The sequence below is a fragment of the Acanthaster planci genome, linkage group LG02 (genome assembly GCF_054643075.1).
Source record: "Acanthaster planci isolate LZ-2023a linkage group LG02, COTS_SCS, whole genome shotgun sequence".
Taxonomy (NCBI): Eukaryota; Metazoa; Echinodermata; class Asteroidea; order Valvatida; family Acanthasteridae; genus Acanthaster; species Acanthaster planci.
In genome coordinates this window covers 25,113,854-25,135,497 of record NC_141778.1, presented here as the reverse complement: position 1 = coordinate 25,135,497, position 21,644 = coordinate 25,113,854, and the positions used below count along the sequence as shown (strand labels likewise).

At 38.2% G+C, this 21,644-nt stretch overlaps 1 protein-coding gene and 1 long non-coding RNA gene across 5 annotated transcripts in view; one reads left to right on the top strand and one right to left on the bottom strand.

The window, feature by feature from the left end:
• Positions 1-1,338: 1,338 nt before the first annotated feature.
• On the top strand, positions 1,339-11,015 carry LOC147800066 (uncharacterized). The gene is made up of 3 exons (XR_015424395.1): positions 1,339-1,677; positions 2,066-2,162; positions 9,441-11,015. It is a non-coding gene; the product is annotated as an uncharacterized LOC147800066 (long non-coding RNA).
• LOC147800065 (uncharacterized) overlaps positions 10,899-21,644 on the bottom strand; it is an 18,871-nt gene continuing 8,125 nt past the window's right edge. For all 4 annotated transcript variants that reach the window (XM_087133220.1, XM_087133221.1, XM_087133222.1 and 1 more), the window contains exon 3: positions 10,899-20,999. In XM_087133220.1, coding sequence (XP_086989346.1) covers positions 20,400-20,942 — 543 coding nt within the window. In that variant the 5' untranslated portion in view covers positions 20,943-20,999 and the 3' untranslated portion in view covers positions 10,899-20,399. The remainder of the gene's footprint in view (positions 21,000-21,644) is intronic.

Sequence of the window (21,644 nt, the reverse complement as noted above, 5' to 3'; positions counted from 1 at the left end):
CAAAACTCCGCCATGTCATTTGTAAAAGGCCCGAGCAAATACCGGCGAACAGTAATATCCCAGAAATGCGTTATGCGTTAGGCGTTATGCGTTATCGTGCATTTGCAGACAAACACCTAAGTCCAAAACAAAACGTATACTGAGAAATACCTCCACCATATAAACCGTCTTTCATCATTCATGTTTTGAATGGCATTTTGTGCTTGTTATTATTTCTCATTTGCCTCCAAAATGTGAATGTAAACAACGATGTAATGTAATTTTGAAGGGGACGGCATGTACAATTGACAAGAATTAGCATGGGTCGTCGGCTGTTTGGCTACATGTTACACATTGTGGTGATTTTCCCAACATTTTTGTGAGTATTTTGGTTCATTAAACACATAAAACAAATGTAAAAACTTACCTCCTTCTGTTTTATTACAGGAACCTGTTTTAAGAATCCCGTTGTAATAATTCAGTTCCAACGTAACACGGTGTATCCCAAAGACGTCACTCTTGGAACTTGTGTAGTTTTGTGAATGAAATTCCCAACTCGCGGGTAAACTTTACGGGATTCTTGGACTTATTTGCAAGGGTATAAGACATCTACCACTTTCTCAAAGGGGTGGATAGATGCAAAAAATTTATGGAAATGCTTACAACTTAATTTTTTGCAGAAGGGACGTCGTGTGCGACATTTCTGACAGGGAAGTTTAGGGCTAGTCTGATCCACTCTCTCAAGAAGGGGCAGAATCGTGATAATAAAGTGTAGTGATTGCAGTACTTTGATCTACTCTGTCAGTAAGGTGGGCACAAGTCTGACAGGGAAGTTTAGTGCATACTTTGATTTATTTTCTCATCAATAAAGGGACAGAATTCTAATGGGGAAGTTTAGTGCATACTTTGGTCTGCACTCTCAGTAAGGGGGCAGATTTCAGTCTTTTGGTTTATGCAGTTACATAACAATCAAATGTGACAAATTATCAGACTCTTATATTCCTGTGGCCAAGACCCCATCTTCTCAGAGGCTTCATGCTTGAATACTTTCAAATAATGTTTTTCCAGACATAATAACTCAATTTTGTTGAAACTCAAGATTTTCCTTAGAATTTGTACATAAATTTACTCCCCAAACAAAATCTAAGCAGGAGAGGGGGGAACTTTATTTAGAAAAACCAATCAAGATTTTAACATCCTGAAAGCAACTTTTTACATTAAAACATGGAGAATATTCCTGCTTTATTAGTTTTAAATTTCAAATTCTTGCTGTAAATTCAGGGCAGGGAAAACCCTGATTGCTCCATGAAAGACTCCTGCTTTGTGATTGGTTTTGGTTCTCAGGCAGAGGGCTTTTTCTTTTGTGAGGGCATTGCAGGGTGTGGAAATCAGAACAATAGGCTGGAATGCATAGTCAGTGGCACTGTGCTGTGCAGTGTAAAGCATGCTGTACACAGGCCATGTACAGCATGAATGACTTGTCTTTTTGGTACATGTACACAGTAATGCTAACATAGCAGCCCTGTTTTTGCAGTGCATTTTAGAAGTGAAGCTCTTCCTCAGTCTCTCTTGATTTTGATATCTTTCCAGAGAGATGTTATTGTCACTTTCTTCAACATTCAGATTTTGACAATCTGGCTGACAGACAGGGTGCTTTAGTGAAGGTTGACACAGAGCTGCTATCAAAGTCCCCTTAAGGTTAGTGTTCTTCCTTCAAACTCTATGCTAGAATCTACAGAATGGGGAGAGTGGGGAGCTCTTCAGATTTTGTGAAAACTCTCAATGAGGCTCAACATCATCATTAATTCTGTGGTAGAATCTAGAGGGCTTTTGATATAAGGTGCCTCAACACCTCATTTTATAATTTCAGCTTGTAAGAGTGGCTGTCAGTCATGACAAAGGCATGGTTTACAAAGATGAAAAAATGGGAGCCTTAAATTTTTAAAGTTTTTGTTAGAGAAGACTTGTAAAAAAAATCATGATTTCCCACAGATTTGGCAATGGACCAGCAAGGAAGCAACAAAAAATAGAAAGACGTTTTCAAAGGTTTGTTCATCCTTAGATACTGATTGTATTCTCTTCACAGGTGGTGATACATGCTTGAACACTGCTGCCATACAAAGCAACATCAGACAACCTGAGACCTGCTGCATTCCCATATAGTCTGAATAGGGCATCATTGGGTGAGTTCGTTCCACTAGTGTAACCCCATTCCATCCAAACTGAACAGAGCATGCTGACATCTATGGACATTTTGTCCAAAAATTCCATGTACTGTCAAGTGGAAAAATAATTGGCAGCAAGTGGATAACTCATTTCAGATGAATACAGCATGGAAATCAAATCTAACATCTTATCAATTTGAAAAACCTGAACCATAGCAGATACTTCAAGAATTGCATTTTGACTGAAATTGTCAAAAGATTGTTCTTATCGATAAAGAAGGGTTTTACTTGGATCAAGGCATCAAAATGATGGGCCCCCTGACTTCTGCAGCATTTATGCAATGCTTGTTACATTTAGTTGGAGGCCCAAACTAATAGAGTAGTCCTTCACAGTCATCAGTTCAGCATGCTCAGTTTTGATGGAGCTGGGTACACTCATCTTTACAGATTTCAAATTGTTTATAAGACCTCTGTACACTGTAGGAGGAGCGTGGATATTGGCAATAAACAGGATACCAAAGGTAACTAAGGAATAGAAAAAATAGAGCAGGCTTTTAATTTCTTTGGCCATGTTGACTGAGAATTAAATAGAAACTGAATAGGAATTTGTAATGTTACAGAAGGGATTTGTTTTGGCTCTTGACTCTGAAATGGCACTGTCACATCAAATGATCCAAAATGACGGTATTGTAATAAAACCACTGATGGCAAAAACATGTAGAACAGTTGCCTTTTGAGGATTGAAGAATCAATAGAAATTGCAGCAGGTAACATCTTGTCTAAACTGGAAATTGGTTTCCTTACAGCACTTGGAGGTACAAATTGTGTACAATATGTTGTACATGTACAGTACAATCAGGTAGAATGAGATCCAGTTGGGGCTGTTACTCTCGAAATGACAAAAATCTCTTGATAACTTTGGCTCTACCGGTACCACCACACACTGTTTTCAAACTATTGAGCACTATGCTTAATGCTTTAGCAAGACTGAATAAAACAAACCATAAAAAGTGCCTGTCAATAATGCCAGAGGCATAATACTTCTCACAATGAAAATAGTTCAGATTGTGTGAAGTAATATTAGGAATCCTTGTAGCAATGAGAAAGATGCAGTGCTTTCCTGGTGTTTGGCAGCGAGGGATAGTCACTTTCTTCACTTCCTTCTCTTCCTAATATACCTGAATCAAATCTTCTGTTTTTCTCTTTCAAATCTTTGTATTGTAATTTCATTATGGCCCCTTGTTTTATAATTCATGGTAGAGAACTATAAAAAGTGGCTGCTTTTGAATCGCTGACTTTCTAGAAAGTGAAACTTGTTGTACATTTATGTGTTCACATCAGAGTTGTCAAGCAATTTTTATTTTAAACCCAAAAAGCTGGATCAAATAGATGGCAAATTTAATTTGGGGAATGAGTCCATAGTCATGTTGAAGGCTAATTTGCTGAACAGTCCTCAGTTGGCATTGCATGAAAAATACTTTCACTGTCATCTTTGAATATTCTGAAAATGTTGCTCAAAAACTGAGTTGTTAGAACATGAGTGATGAAATCATACATGTATAATACATGTAGTGGCCATGCCAATGCGTGATATAAAGCCTGTTTCTCTGTTATGGTCTGAGAAGTGAGAAGCCTGTTTCTCTGTTATGGTCTGAGAAGTGAGAAGCCTGTTTCTCTGTTATGGTCTGAGAAGTGAGAAGCCTGTTTCTCTGTTATGGTCTGAGAAGTGAAGCATAAAAATTGGCAGAAGAATCAACATCTTGAATTACGTGTATGCTACTTTTCCAAGCTGTGCTTCATTGTGTTTACATTGTCATATTTCCTTGCTAATTTTCTATTCAAACCGTGCATGGTTTCACGTGATGAACACTGACCATACTTACATGTAATTAATCCTGAGATTTCACTTATTGCCATGTGACTATTGCAGGTTTCTATTCATATCATTATAAGGAAAGTGTTTTCAGATGAAAAAAATAGCAAACATTTCAAGGTATCTTTTCCCCCTTTTTTCTGGAGGTCTTTTTCTTGCGTGTAGAGTATCTCACTAAGTAAATGTTTCTTTGTTCAGTCATTCTTTTGCAAATATGTAACATTTTTCCACAAAACTTGGACAGATTAGAGTGTCTATTTCACAAAATCCTAGAAGGGCTTTGGAGAATGAAAAATCCTTGTTTTAAATGTTCAATTCATCGAAAATGAATAATAGTAATGTTATAATGATGATGTTATGGATTGGGGTCATAAAGCTACTGATGTTTATTGGACATGTACATGACATGTATGTCACTTCAAACAACATACATGGATACTGCCTATTTTCAAAAACTTTTCAATGTCATTATGAATGTGCATGAATTTTACTGTCCAGGTTTCATTGAAAAATGTCACGTGCTGTGTACATGTATCAACATTGGAATAGATAAATCATGCGGAGAATTCATTTCAAATAGCTGGAGACTGGAGGACATTAAAATTTGGATAAATATTTAAACACAAATGCTGACTGGGAAGATTCCATTGTCAGTTCTTTTTTGGGGGGGATTGAGGAAGTTATTGCAAAATCAGACTCCTGCTATTTGAAGTGAATTCTTGAGGGCAATGAGATTGATGGCTATAATCAATAATTATTTGAATACCACACATGCTCTGTGATGGAATATGAGTTAACTAGTGTATTTCAAGGTGTACCACATTCAGGTACACATTTTGGAATTGCAGTGTCCAAAAATGGCAGTGAAAATACTCCTTTTGTACACACCCATTGTCCTCAGTGTTCTAGAATCTTTTGTACAAGAACAAACTCATGACCAAAAACTGATTCAGAATATAACATTTTGCCAACAATCTCTGGCTTAGTTTTCTTCATGCTTTACCGATAGTACTTGTTTTAAACATTTAACCCAAATAGTCCTTAAGCCTCCAATACTGAATTGGAGGTTTCAGGACTGTTATGGTTAATGTTTTCAGCAAGATACTATACACGTAATATTTATTGTTTTATTTGAATGAGCAACATGAACCCTCCAATTTTGTGGCGACCTATTTCAGCATTTTACTTTGTCTGAAAACTATTTAGTTTTCTGACAAAGAGCTTAATTAAAACTGTGTTTTTAGTTTGCTGGAAAAAACACTATCTGCAATGGTACACATGATGTGATTTTTAAAATCATGACCCTGCATGCAATGAATTTTGTTAGAATGACTTGGCTCACTCATGAATACTCTTCTTCATCTTATGAAAAAAATTGAAACTTTTTTAGAGTCAAGTGTTGCTGAAAGGTGCATGTTATTCAACATACAAAAATTGTCCAAGCTGTTCTGTACAAGTGAGGGTGCTGTTGCCTTAATGTAAATCAAAGAAGACACTTTTGCAGGCCTTCATGCTCAAATTTGACACTCCTAATTTTCTCTTACCAAAACATTTCTGAGAAAAGGTTGTTCACTGGCTTGTTGCCATTCACTGATACAACAATTGTCAGAGAAACAAATTTACGATGCAAAATTCCAGCAGTTAAAGGTTCAGTACATGGAATGATATCACAGTTTTGGTAATGAACATGGAAATTTACATCAGCATGCAACCAAAGAGGCTCTAAAGTACAGATTAAAAATAGCAAAACAAAAAAATGAAAATTAACTGAAACTCGGGTGCATTTTCAGGGGTTGAAGTAAGAAAATTGTTGCATAGCCATTTACATTTCATTTACTACATGTACATTTTTCATTGTTTTATTATGCATGCTTATTTGATGTGTTTTTAAACATTTGCGTAAGATTTTCATGGTTACAAAATGGTTGATCGTAGTTTTCCACTTTTTCTTACGTTTCTTACTGTAGTTGGAAGAGAAGTCAAGATGCTTACACCTTCCTTTACAGGAAATTGGTAATAATCCCTCATAGTAATGACATTTTATAAATTTCTCTATATGTAACACCTGTAAGCCTAGCAAAGGAAACCATATTTCAAAGTCTGATTCTGTCAGGTAGTGTGATTATGGCAAGTGGTGATGACCCACTACTGTGAAGCTGAGAGCAGTTTCCACACAGACTTCGGTAATGGAAACTGCAGTTCCCTTTACACGATTGTGACTGTAACAAGTTCAAAAATATTAAAGCCAGATTTGGACAAACTGGGCAGAGAATTGTTTCACATGTACCTTGGTTGCTTCTCCAGCTCCAAATGGCTAGGCCCAGGTCCTTATGAGATTACGGGAGAGGAGCTAACCACAGATGTACCCAATTCCATGCCACTGCCGAGGTGTTCAAGTACATCAGTGATGAGGAGTTAGTCTGGAGGACTTAAGATTTTGTGACGAGGGTCATAGAATGAAGCCTGAATGCGGACTCTCACCATCGCCACCTTCAGTGTTACTTTTTGCATATTGAAGATTTGGGCATCTGTGTCTCTCTTCAGTCAGGAGTAGAGACCTTGATGGTTCATCACCGTACATCACCGTATCACCACCCTGTACATGTAACACATGGAAAACTATGATAGTTCAACCCAGTGATGCCTCTCCATCTATAAAGGGGTGCACACTTCACATACATGTATCTCCAGCGAGTAGCAATGTAACTGTCACATTTCCTCATTATGCCACCTTCATCGGCAGCTAATGTTTGACAGTTCATCATCGTGATGTCTCTCCACCAATTAGCAGATGCAGACCTAGGATAATTCCTCAGTGTCTCTCCAAATAGCAGATGGAGACCTAGGACAATTCCTCAATGCCTCTCCACCAATTAGCAGATGCAGACCTAGGATAATTCCTCAGTGTCTCTCCAAGTAACAGATGGAGACCTAGGACAATTCCTCAATGCCTTTCCTGACACAGTGGAAAAGGACAATTCATCACAATGTCTCTCCACCCAGTAGCTGAGAAATGAGACTATGAGCCTCTCCATCCAGTGGAAAGTGGAAACTTGTAACAGTTCATCAGTATGATGACACATTGCCTGATGGGGAAATGGAGAATTGCAGAACCTCATCATAAAGGAGATGGCTGTGGTGACTTAACAACATGACATGGTTTCCTTTTCAAAATCTTGCAGGAAAAGGTTTTTTGCCCCAAAGAAACGCAGCCGTGTAAGAAGTGACAAATATTGAAAGCTCTACACACTTACATAGAATGTACTGGATCTCTGGAATGGCCTCACATCAGGGTGTCAGTTGGGAACCAGACCTGACTGGCAGATACAGTGTACATGTATGTGTGTCTCACTACATTTAGTATATTTGGTGGCTGCATTTCATTGGTTTTTATATAATGTATGATTTGGTACTTTAAATTCGAGCAAAAAAGAAAATTGGTAATGAACAATCAGTGTGAAATAGAAGGGACTGAAATCTTATATTGATGTAGTACAGTTGTTTCCTTGTAACTGGTACTTTGTGGCATATTCTTGCAACATCAGATGGAACTTGGCATATAAAAACTGCAAATTGCACTTTTTCTCTGATTCTGACATAAATTCATCTTTGATAATTCCTAAAAATGCTGTGGAATATCTCGTTGAAGTGAAAGGAACATCATTTGGAAGACGATTCATTTACAGCTTGTTGTCTCATCAGTTCCATCTTGCCTATTTTTCCAAGAAGATGCTGCACTTTTTTGTTTTTATTTTTTGAGGGGGATTGCCCTCATAGACAAAGAACTTTTAGCCTGTCTGTCGGTGCAGACAGCATTGAAAACATGAGAAAAAGGGGAAAAATCAGGTTTTTATCAACTTAAGCACTAACGTTAACATTTGTTTGTGACATGTAATTTCTAATTGTAGGTTTGACTGAACAAAGTAACACGACATACTTGTTCAACATACAGTATCATTTGACAAAGAAATCTATGGACACACGGCAGTAGGAGAAAGTCTCTCATACTCTAAACTTGCTGAAATAATGGAACTTCTGAAGGCAAGTTCTTATTGAATTGTTCTTGCCAGCTTGGACTTTAATGCATACCAGAGAAACAAGTTAAGTATAGCAACTACAGCAACTCATTTCCAGATCAGTGCTTCAAGTTTGAGTTACTCATTTACATCACTCGCCGTCTTACATGTATGATTTGCTGGAAGGAATCTTAGGAGCAGACAAATTGCAAAGGACCAGTGGGGAATAATAATTTCACACACTGCAAGTTGTAGTTTGCTGACAGCGAACCAACCCTTTGTGAGCACATTAACTGTACATGCACACTTATTGCTCATTGAATAATTACCACCTCATTGGTGGAAAAGGAAGAGTCTGATTGGATTTTACAAGTCACATGATGCCCACACAGAGAAAATGCATTTCACTAGAAATTTTTCTTGTGTATTCCACTCCATGAACATCTGAATGGACATGCGACATATCGCCTCAAAGGGATAACATTTCCTTGTAAAAAGAATCAGCCATTTCTCTACACCATTGGCTAAAGGGGCCCTGGAGTCCCCCCCTTGAACTAGACCCCCAATTGGCTACAACATTTATTGTTCTTAATGACGTGCCCCCTAGCTGGTACTTGGGCCTTCTTGATTGCCCAAAGCTGGTGATGGGGCTGAATTTCTCCTTTATCCTCAGAGCTCATACTGCAATCTTCACTTTTCTCATCTGTGGATCTATCCACATGCAGTATATCTGCCTCAGGCATACAGCGTATCCTCATATCTGCTCATTTCCTAATCTTTACTCTGTCAAACACTGCAGAACATTTTCTCTTACTGGTAAATATTGTATTGCTGTAAAAGTTTGAGTGGAAATCCATTGCCCCAACTGGATCAAACTACTCCTGTGTGGACTTCAACAGTTTTATGCTCATTCTTAAAGTTCCCTTTTAGGAAGGATATCGTACATTATACATTGTATAAAAGCGATAAATCGGGAAGGCAGGGTACAGGATAACTAGTATACGGCTGCAAAAACACGGTGAAACCTTCATATTAAATAATGCAAAAACATATGGCAGAAGTCATATAAAAACCAGCGAGGAAAAATGTATCTCCAATATTGATGAATTGCTTGCAAAAATGGCTAAACTTTCAAGGGTGTACGTGTCCGTAATGAATACTTAGAGATAATTGTCACGCAATGCTTGAACAGTTGTTTCCTCTTCATTGCTTGAAAGGATACTGTCTGTCAGTTATTAGGAGGGAGGTTACATCCACATTGGGCTCTTCTCCCATACCAGAATGCTAGATCTGCCTGGCCAATCAAGTCATTTCTCAACTCAACTCTCCTGACAAAATCCTGTACCCTGCCAAGAAGCAAATGTAATGTACTCTTCCTGATATGTTTCCGTTTTTCCCCCCCTCAAGCTAACTTGTCACAATGACAACTGACAGCACCTCGGCAATCTTCTGACAGCGTGGGCTTCTGATGACAACCCCATCATGGATGCCTCAAGTTGATGTCAACCCTTTGGAACTCTCATCTTTAAGACTGGCTGCAAACATCTAAGAAAACTGCAAATCCATGGCATTGAAATGACACCGTGCATGCATTAATGTTTGACATTCTTGAGAATAGCATGGTAGAATTGTTGTCTGGTAAAAAGTCTCCATTTATTACTTGTCACCAGTCAACAGGTTCTCCTGTTTAGGAATACGTCGAGAATTGAAATGGCCAAAGATTTGTGAAACTATCAATACTACTAGTACATTACAGTTCAGTAAAGTCTGAAGCAAATGATGATGCCATGGATTTGCCGTACTTTTTCACGCAACAAAATGAAACCAGGCACATGTTACTTCATGATTGAAATAAAGTAAAAATGATTGAATTGTTGAGTTGAAGAGTGCACATGGATAAACTCAGGAGCATTCACTCTTGGTTGATTTTTACCTAAGAGATGGTGGTCTCTTTTACCTTTTGGACCCAAGGAAATACACTGTATTTGAATGACTGAGTTTAGAAAAGACACATGGAAAGAAAGGACATGTGCCTGGTTCATTAGTTTTTAAGTTACTTTAATTAAATTTATACTTTGTATAAACAGTATTCAATTTTTTTGATCTACACTAGCACATCACGTACATGTAAACATACATGCACATTTGATTTCGAACTTTCGTAAATCAGTGATGACATTGACATATTGTGTTTACATGTAATTTGACATTATTTGGTTCTACAACTGGACTTTATTCTAAAAATGGTTTATGGCAAAACAAAGAGAGGTATATACATACTACATTCTCACTTTGGCAAGATAACAGTCTAAGAATGTGATAGCAAGTTTAGAAGTTCAAAGCTTTCCTTCATCTAAAAAAGACTATTACCAGTCAACTTACACCTTGCCAAAAATGGTATTTTACCGCTGGTTGATGTAATTTGTAAGTTATTTAAACAAAAAGAAATAAGAAGTTGAATAGATGACCAGTTGAGCAAAGTATTACTACAGTTGTGTGATGTGCTAGTGTAGATCTGTATCAAGTGTGACAATAAAAAGACGTTTGTTGTTTGGTGTTTTGTGTGGGTGATGTTGCCTGCTGTCCATTTCACATTTTTGCTGCAAAAACAGTTTGTTTTTTGAAAGGGTAGGACTTCTTTTCCCGTAGCATTTCAACAATTTTCCTTGCAATTGATGGTACCATATTTCAGAACTTTGATGCCTTTTGTTAACCGTCTCTATCATTGCTCGTAAAAATTAGTCTTTATTTAATCAAATTCAAGTTTTTGTGCATTATTTGTTGGAATGGACAGCAGGCCTGTGTTAGATATTGGTTTTTAGACACACTATCCCTAGAAATAAGTGACATATTTATCAAAGATCGTAAAGTGCTACAAAGGGGAACAAAGACTTACTTTATTACAAACTTTTTGGAGCCATTCCCGAACACAAATTGGCGTATTTGTACAAAGTACTTGTGTTGTGGGCAAAACTGGAATTTCCATAGATGAGTAGGAAAGACAATTTCTGTAGCGCCCTCATAAGCCAGTCTGAAAGCAGGTTCTAAACACCCAGTTCAGTGGTGTAGATTTCAAGCAGCCTGACAGTGAAATAAAAAGTTGAAGAAACAATTGCATTGTTTTTTTTATTTGAACTTGAACTTCACTTTGAACTTGACATTGAACTTAAACTTGAACTTGAGCGACCAAAAAAAAAGCACCCTAGCGCATACAAGTCCCCCCTGGTGTGGGCCACGTGTCCCCGCCCACAGACACCAACAGGTCCAGTGAGTTGCCCACTGCATAAACTCGCAATCAGTTGTTCTTGATGTGTACAAACTCTCTTGATCTTAAATGCCTAAGTTGACTGCAACATAAATAAGAATCCTATAAACTCCAACAATTGGTTCACTTTTCCACGCAGCAGATGGCAATGTATTTCCACAACTCCAACGATAGCAAAGAAAGGAAAGTTCTCACGACCAAACTCGTAATTGCTTCCATTTGATATTTCAGTTGTTCACAGTAAAATCATGGTCACGATCCTTTCAATGAAATGTTCACCAATTTGTCAAATTTTGTTTGTTTTTCTGAGACAAATTTAACGTCTTCTGATTCCAAGTCAGTTTTCTTAGTCCCTTATTGTGTGTAACCATCACTAGTTAACTCTACAAACTGCCGATTGTTTACGTTACAGATCCACGGTCAGTTTGACTGGGTTTTTTTCCTGTACACTTTCTCACCCTCTGTTTGAGGTCAAACTATCCCCTGAGGGCTTCCAATTCCTGTTCCAATGTAATGAAGTGCAGTTTGCTTTTTGAGTTCAAAAAAAGTTTTCCGATATCAAATTTGTTGGAAAAAGGAATAAAGCTCTTGGCAAAGTGAAAAACTGCACCTTTCCTTTGGGTTTTCAAGGACCAAATGTATCATAACTTGATATTGTAATTTGATAAACATTGAATCAATTTGTTGTTTTAATTGGCACCATTTCAACTAAAAAAGGTCACCACAATACTTTCCTCAGCACTATCTAATTTCTATCCATTTCTTTATGAATACAATTTTAGCCCTGCATTTGAGAAAGTCCATTTTTGAAGCAACTTCCAAGAAAGAGTTTTAGAAGGACTTAAGTGTTTTTCAACTTATTACCTTTGCTCGCTCTGTGTTCCAAGGATAAACACTTTTGAAGCAACTTTTCAGAAATGTCTTGAAATGTAACCACCTGAGCTCATTTAGCGTTTTAGTTGACTAAAACTCAACTACAACGAAACATTCATTGTGTTAAGTTCTCAGCAATGTGTTCCACCAACTATTTCATTCAAGTGGCTTTGGAAATACATTGTAATTAACAAACCACAAGCACATATCCAAGCAAGTGGATACTTTTATGAATAAAACATGTTTCAGTAAAAAAAAAAAGAAATACAGTCATTGTGACCTTATTTCACTTGTTACGTGCTAGTAAAACGACTATTGGCAAGCTTCTGCCCATGGATTTCAACTAACATGTTCCTGGCTTCCGTTGCTTTTCTGGAAATAGTCAAACTTTCAATAACTCCTGTGTGCTGCTTGTTTTAAGTGCAGCCAACTTTTTCAGATATCCACATAGGTTCTTGAAGACTCAAAGAGCTGAATTAAGAACAGTAATGAAAGTGCAGACATTTCCATTTAAATTGTACTCATTTTTTTAAGCAGTACATTTTGCCTGCTATGCCCTGGTGTGTCGTACCTTCTGAGCAACCGTGCTGCTCAGTGACTTGGTGGACAATGTGGTAGCAATCTGCCTGTCGGTATCCATAGAAACTGTGGCGTCCAATGACACGGGGTTAGCCTGTCCCGTACTCCATGCTAAATTTAATTGAAGTTTTCATTAATTCATGCACTTTACGATTACATCCTCGTGTTGCTCTCATACACCCTTACAATCTCATGGCAGTTTGGTGTACACTGGTCTACATAATCACAGATATTGCACATGCTCACATGCTAACTTGAACAGGGCCCAGGAAAAACCGTACTTTAAACAAATGCATATCACTTCACTGACTCCGTGCCTGAACAAATTTAGCTTTTCAAAAGCATATGATTTGACCAAGAGCGTGATACATCATAATAGTTTACCAAAAAATGGATTGTTGATTGCATGTTGTGGCAAACTTGCTAACTGTAGATTTCATGATGTCAAGAATGATTCAGGCTACTGTGCACCTCAAAACGGGTTACCGTGAAGAAAAAACATGTTGCAACGTAACATGTCAACATCCCCGCACTAAGTGATACTCCCACATTATAAGGATGCAACAGTTTGACTGGGGCAATTCTCTCAACATAGCATGATGCATTTGTACATATTCAGAGGGACAAACATGATCCACACTTCATATGCAAGAAGGCATTAGCGCACCATAACGCAACTTCAGTGGCTGTCATCAAGATGCCACACAGTGCCATCTTCACTGCCTTGCACATCTGTTGTTCCTGAAATTAGTCTTATTTCACCTCAAAATGTGCAGTAAAGTGGCAAACAACTGCCAACCAAAATGTTGGTTTTTTGAATTGCACTATCTGCCTGCACATGTCTGCTCTTAGGCAGACATTTCAGTCAAACAGGAACCACCATTTCTAAGACTAATGACACTTGAGTCAGTGCGGCATATGCATGATTTTCGTGTTCCTTCTATTTGAGGGGGTTGAGGAAAGGACTTCAGTTAGCAAGTTCACCAAAACAGCTTCGACGTGCACTAAAAAACAAGAGAAAGAACTTTGGCCAAGTATCTAATGGATTTTCCAGGGCCCTGCTTCAAGTTCACACAATAACACTATCAATGAATGCCTTTGACTTTATTTCTACTTGCTTAATTAATCCATATATTACATGAAGTCCAAAAGCCAGGTTCAAAAAGTTCAGACCACCATATTAGCCACTGCTAAGTTTACTTGTTGGAAACAGGGACCAAAAAATGAATTCAGCCAAGGAGATTTAAGCTACTCCAGAAGTCCCTAAGATTCGCTTACTTGTTTCGATAAATATCTTTATCTTCCAATGATTATTCCACATCAAGTACACACTATTACTTTGTCACCGGAAACAACTTCAACTTATCAAATTTGTTACCATTTCAGCCCCACCTTACTGTGTGCATTTATCACTTCAGTTGGATTTGTCCTGCCTCAGACATTGGCAAGCAATGCATTGTATGCAGAGGAAGCAAGACGCATTTATTGCTTTCACTTTTTCTGCACTGTAGGATTTCATTTAAGTGACAGAGTTGTTAAAAAGTATCACTCGCTGCAATTTTACTCAATACATTGCTTGCTTTTTTTATAAGCAGAAAAACCTGTCTGATTATAAATATCATCTGCAGAAAAATACATTCACAAAAGAAATGCTAACTTCAACTTTTGTCCTGTATCATGTTTCACTGAGGACAAAATATGCCAATGTACAAAGAAGAAAAAAGATTAGCAGCCCTACATAAGGGCCACTATCTCTGAAGTTAGATTTACTGTAAGGTCGAACCTAGTTATGAGCACTGTTTACACAAGATTCTGCTTATAACAAGGACAATTTTAGGTCCCAATCCTTTGTTTTTCATTGTTTTCATGCCTGATAATACAAGGTTCCTGATATAACAAGGTACAATGTAATTAACCAAGTCCGAAGGACCTCTATTTATTCCTATCCACTGTGAGGCATTTTTTGATCTGACCATATTACGAACTGACAACCATAAATTACTGGCTTACTGACAGTGCGGTTTCCAGACCATTGACCATGAACACTTGAAGGAATATCTCCAAGGAAGATTGCATCATTTTCAGAGTTTGAGACAAACCTAGTTCATTTCTTCAAACTATTTTGAAAGATATCTTTGAGATTGACAAATGTGACCTGCATGGAGCATGATAGTCTTCAGTCCAAGGCAATACCTCTTGCTTTATTATGTTTCAGTTGGTTTTTCAGTTGGGGAAATATAGAAGTCAATACATGTACAAACTTGCTGCATGTAGATGTAGAGAAGGTCCAACCAAGTTTCAGTAATTTCACTCGTACCTTGTTTCTCCAAAATGCATGCAGTTGTAAACACAGTACAAATGCATGTCCATACTTCAAACTGAGTGAAATCTTTGACCTCTGAAATTCCAATATTTTTTCAAGTCTGGAATGGAATTCCTGGCAGAGGAGTGAGAACAGTTGACCAAGAGATTTGACTCTGGCTATTTGAAAATACTTCCATTTCAGGACATGAGTTAGGAGCAAGGACTTCTTAAAATTTACTTTCCATTAGCCACATTTACATTGGTCACCGATGTGGACTTAGCCACACAATGTGAACTCAGCCCTAGAATGTTTTATGAACATTAGCCTTTGCTGAAAGTACATGTACCATACATGAGAATTGTCACCAATCCACCGACATATTTTTTGGTGGTGGTGGTGGTGGCGAGGGCAAAGTTTGTTCCATTTGGATATACTACAGAGGTAGGCATTCACCATCAACAGCTAAGCAAGACCAACTGTCTTCAGAGGTTTAAAGCTGGATCAGAATACTAGAAGTATACTTTTGAAACAAGAATTTACTTGAATTAGAATCTGGTCATTTAGACAGTCCAGTTGCTAAACTATGAATTTCAATGTACATGTACATGCAAGGGGGAATGGATTTTTGTCCAGGTAACTTGTTGATATTAGGATTATAATGGTACACTTGATCAAGGCATTGACAATTCCTTCAACTCAATCAGAGGAAAATATCAGCATACAAAGCCAGGCAAGTCAGATGAATGAATTCTTATTCATGCCTGGGATGAAGTTGACAACATTTAGCTGATAATCTGCAAAGACTGGAAGTTGATGTGAGGAGTTTCTCAAGGTGAAGGTGTAACTATAAAATAGATCCAAGGGGAAGTCAACTGCAGAAGACAGACTTCCTCATGGTATCATTTCTAGGGACATGATCTCCATGGACAAGACTCTGGAGTTTTATTGATAACATGGATTAATGTAATACCCGGTACCTGTCACTCGCAGACAGGACAAACGCTGTCACCTTTTGTAAGAGCATCCATACATGTGATGTACATGCTGTGTAAACCAGCACAAGTTGATTGTACATACTTGGTAAAAGCAGGCATCATATGACTATACAGCAAACAAGTGCTGTTTGTTGTAACAGCAATCAAACAAAATGAACTTTTGTCTCTCTCTTGCCGACCTTCAGTGGGTGTCTGTGAAGATTGTGCCTGCTAGATGCCTGTAGATTCTGGCAAGAATGGAGCTAGCAAACCCTAGTCCCTGACACAAAGCTCATGTGTCAAGATGCTTCATCAACCAAGCCATTTTGGCTGTCTTTAATACCAGCAGCGGAATTTTTTCAACCTATCCATACAAGCCTCTCTCCATCACATAACCTTTTTACCTCATAAAAGAGAACTTTTGTTGCAGTATCTGCAATTTGTTTCTATCATGTTCTCTGATTAGTATCAATTTTTTAACAGGTCAATGCCTTGATCAAGTGTACTGGTATTGCCGTAGACTGAAGACTATCTGTGCAATACTGTGTTTGTCTATGCAGCCAGCGTACCACTCCTAGCCTTGGGTTTATCAAGCAACACATGAGGATGTTTACAGAGTGCATGAATTAATACCACAAACTTCAATTAAACTTACCATGGACCTTGTAGCCGGGACTGGCTCCCCGTGTCGATGCCACAGTTTCTGTTTAGGATACTGAGAGGCAGATTGGCAATCCAATCTACCAGACCATTCACTCCTCTGATTGAGGGAAACACACACCATTTCCAATTTGTCCTGATTCCATTTCTTTGCTTGTTGCTATACAGTACCGGTAGTTCCCCTCCCTGTTTTTAGGGACGAGGAAATGGTTGAGATACAAGTTACAATTTCCTGAATGAAATGAGTTGATTCTGAGAGAGCTTTTTCATTCTGGAATAAATCCAGTTCATTTCTGCCCTTGCTAGCTAGGATGTCATTCAGCAAGGATGGACTTCTGTTGTACAGAGCTTGAGCTTTGAACATTGTCTATTCATTTGAGAGAGAATAACATGAGATGACAGACTTGCATTTCTCTGGTTCTCTAGTCAACACATTGCATGCTGTAGCTCCTAGCATGTGTATCTTTACAGTAGTTTTCCAAAACATTGAAATTCCTTCTTTTTTGGACAAACTCTGAGCCAGTGTGTGTTTCCTTTTTTGCCTGGAGTGAATGGTCTGGATGCATCGTCCACCCAGCAATCTAACAGCATGATTCTCCCCCTTGACACACCAGGGACTTCTCCACAGAACTTGTTAAGGAGTTTGGCTTTCATTTCTTGTTTCTTCTTGCCATGCTACTAGCACTTCAACAATGCAAAATTAGTCAACTGACTGCAATTGATTTTATCTTTTTCCAATTTCAACTTTGAGAGGTTTTAAAGATATTTTGTTTCCAAAATCTTTGAGAAAAAGGGTTGAAATGAAGGTTACATGTACTTCTTGTAGTTGCTTCAAAAACAAAACTGAGTCAAACACAAAAACCAGAATGAAATACTTCTTTTATCAGAGTGACATCAAAATGTCTGAATTTGGCTTATTACATCAACAATAAAATGGCGGTTTGGGTTTTTGAAAAGTTTGCTCTCTCATCTCCCCCAAAATGCTAATTATGTTGCTCATCAAAAAATGTTATTTGTACTTTTTTATTTACTATAGTTTTGGTCAAGAACTTTTTGTCACAAAAATGCTAAAAAGCACCCCCCAAGGGATGATTTCCTTTTCTTGTTTTTCTTTCCTTTTTTTCATTATACCGGTAGCTCAGGTGCAGTTGATCACTTACTGGATTTTATTTCATTTGCTGCTAAGCGTTCATTTATCTCATAATTCTTTTTTCGAAAGAACTGACTGTGGACTGAGTAGGCACAACAAAAGACAGAAGATTGTTGAGTTATACCATGGAAGATACCCACAACAGGAGACTGAGAAAACTGCCTTAGAATCATCCAACATTCAAAATGTCTAAGAAAAAGAGAACAAAAGTGACCATTTGTAAACATTTCACTTTGCTGGATCCAAACCATGATCAACTGGAATTTCTGAATTATCGATGGAGCAATTTTGAGTAGGTGTGAAAAACAGTTCCTTTGATTTGCAATGTTTAGAGTCATGGATACATGCATCTACTTTGCAGAAAAGATAAACCAATTGTCAAAGTTGACAGGATCCTTACCATGTTGCTGCCAACCCCAGCATCTAATGATCTGAGAGTTGTAACACATCTTGAACAAACCGATCACAAGTTATGCAGCAGGGCAACTCACCCGAACCTATCGGTGCCTGTGGGCGGGGAACACGCAGCCCACACCAGGGGGGACTTGTATGCGCTAGGGTGCTTCGAGAGATTTGAGTTTGCCTGTTGGTGAAGGAAAGGTATGGTGCAACGTTAACAGTGGCTTCAAGATGTATAATCAGCACCCAGCACACACACAAATAATTCTGTACAAACATAAACTGGATCCAATTGAGATAAAATAGCAATTAACACAAACTTAAAAGTCAGTTATACACCGTAAATGAACATGTATGGTTTGAATATTATTGATAGATTTTGAAAGAATAAAAAACTGATCAAGTGACATGCAATAATCTTGTTAATGGAGTTGGAATTTTATGCAAATGTTAATGCTTTCAAAATTAGATATTTTTTTTCTTTGCTTTTTTAAAAAGAGCATTCAACTGAAGAGGACTGGTCTTTACCACACACCTCAATTTGATGGAGTTGGATGTGAATGGAGATTGTGACTGTTAAATAAAAATTAACTGAAGTTTGTGGACATAGCATTTTCAATTATTAACCACTCAGTAAATAAAAGTGTAGCTCTGAACTGACCCAAGAGCAATAACTTTAATTACATGTAGCTTCCTTAAGCTACTTTGCTAGCACTTCAGTGGTTCATGCATGTGTCGAAGGAATAAACTACATCTTCTCAAGGTCTGATGTTGCTCACACTATTAATGAATACTACGCATACGTAATCAGAACAAACTATTAAATGATGTGATTTGGATGTGTGCCGGTGCTGATTATACTCAAGATGCTGGGTAAGAGATTGGTAAACATTGATTGTTTGAGGAATTTGTCAATTTTCAAATGATGTGGTTTTGGTGAATTTTTGAGGAAAATCAGAAACATCTCATGGGTGCATCAAATACACGTACGTCCAACTCTAAACCAGAGAAACGTTTGAAAATCATCAACAGAGTAACAACCATGTAGAAATATCAGGTTTTTATACTTGAAGAGAATGCCCATGAAGAAGCAACGTGCAACTCCACAGTCTGACACCAAGAATGAAAAGTGTTTTTTCTCTAGAGACAGTTTGTACACTGTGGTGACTGTTGACCATTGATAACAAAGTGTTGTTTACCAATCTAGTACCCAGTCCCCCAACAGGCATACTGCCAGTACCAGGCAAATGTTCTCAAACAATGAATACACTTACATGTAAGACAACCAGCCCCCTAAGAATACTGCACAAATGTTAAGGATTAGTGTCAACATAAACATTTGGAATTTTGTTCAGCTTATTTCCTTGCAGCAGTAAGTAGTCAGCTGCCTGTACCCTGGTCCCTGGTACTTCTTCCTGAGTTCATCAGACTTGTTTTCTTGAGGTAATTTTCCAAATGCTTTTACGTGCATTTCAGTGATTCTATAAATGACCAAATTCTCTCTACAGCAATAGAAAATTGAGATTATCAAAAGAACGTTAACTTTTACTGACAAGTGAATACGAAGTTGCAATTTTCTGAGATCAGATATTCTGTAGGGGGGCTGGTTAAATGCAGTCCAATTGCACAATGTTATGGCACATTCTGTGCATTGGATAATTAAACCATTTCTAGAGTCCTTCATTTTAGAAGTGTCCATAACACAGCATTGTTCATGTGCTGAGGTTGTCCACAAGTCCCCCAAATGGTAACTTCAAGTTTAGGTCCAAAGATGTGGCACTGAGGGGACAGGGTTGGAAGTCAAATGAATCCAGAAAAGTCACTTTCTGAAACTCAGTTCCAGTGACCTGCTCTGAGATTCCAATCCAAGTAGAATTCTAGATGTCTGACGCAATTGGTTCCTATCTTGTCATGGCAGTCAACAGTGGCACACTGATCTTTCCTGCTAGGAAAGCGGTGTATGTGTACATATACATTGCTCAACATCAAAGGCTATTTGTCAGCAGTCTTCAATTATCTCAAGTCACAGGCTTCCTTCATACAGCCTTGTACCAGGAGGGATGAAAGTTACAATGTAAATTCAAATTGGCTTCAATATTGAAGTCAACACTATGACAGCCCTTGTGTCTTGGACAGAGCAAAGGGCTTCAGAAGTGGCTGATCAGTCCAACAGCAGGAAATTAACAGCAAACTTAATACATGTAGAGGGGTTCATCTGTCCTTCTGGAGTAATGAGTTCCATGCTGTGTGACTGGCTGTCTCCTGTGAGTTCCATTAGACTGTCTCCTATGAGTTCCATTAGACTGTCTCCTATGAGTTCCATTAGACTGTCTCCTATGAGTTCCATTAGACTGTCTCCTGTGAGTTCCATTAGTCTGTCTCCTATGAGTTCTATTAGACTGTCTCCTATGATTTCCATTAGACTGTCTCCTGTGATTTCCATTAGACTGTCTCCTGTGAGTTCCATTAGACTGTCTCCTATGAGTTCCATTAGACTGTCTCCTGTGAGTTCCATTCGAGGAGTCATTTCACCGGGGCTGTCTTCCTTTGGAGGATATGTTCCACTGACTGAGTGAATTGGGGAACCTGGATGCAGTCCATATTCACCAAGTCCTCTCTCATGATGACTGATCCATGATACTGACTGCAGTGCCTGGGGCTTAGTACAGCAACATCCAGTGGGTTTTCCAGGGTGTACTTCCATGCAGCTTTCTGGGTTGGTTTGATGATCTGAGGGCAGCTGTCTTCCTTGACAGGGAATCTGCAGGAAAGTTGTAAGGAAAGAGATTAAATACTTTGTTTTATTGATCAAGCCACACTCTGATACTGTACAGCAACTGTCAGAGAATACATGTCCAGTGTACATACAGTGTACATGTACTAGCATTTCCTTCTTTGCAACAGCTTCAAGTTCCAAATGGTCAAATTTCCAGTTTACAATCAAATGTGGATATGTTTGCAAACTGGCCACACTGAAGATTTGTAGAACATTTACTGACATTCCAAGGTACATGTGTTTCACAAGACGTGATTCAAATCTCCCTAAATACATTATACTGTAATATTTGTTTCTAAATGGGGTACAGATGCTGATTGTTGTGAGTTCTTCTGAGTGACCTATGATTCTATACTACCCTCTGGTAGATCAGGATTTCCATGGGATACATGTACAATCGCACATGTGTAAAACTAGTAACAAATGCACATTTTGGCGTTTCGGAATTGATTTATTCCCTATGCATCAATGGTCAGGGGAGACAGTAACAAAGTGCAGCCATTGTGAGGAAGATTTCTTCGTGACTCAGCTACATGTACTGTATTTGAAGTTGGCACAGAGGGCACAATAGTGCCAAAGGTACATGTACCATTAATCTTACAACAACAACAACAACAACCGCTTACAATG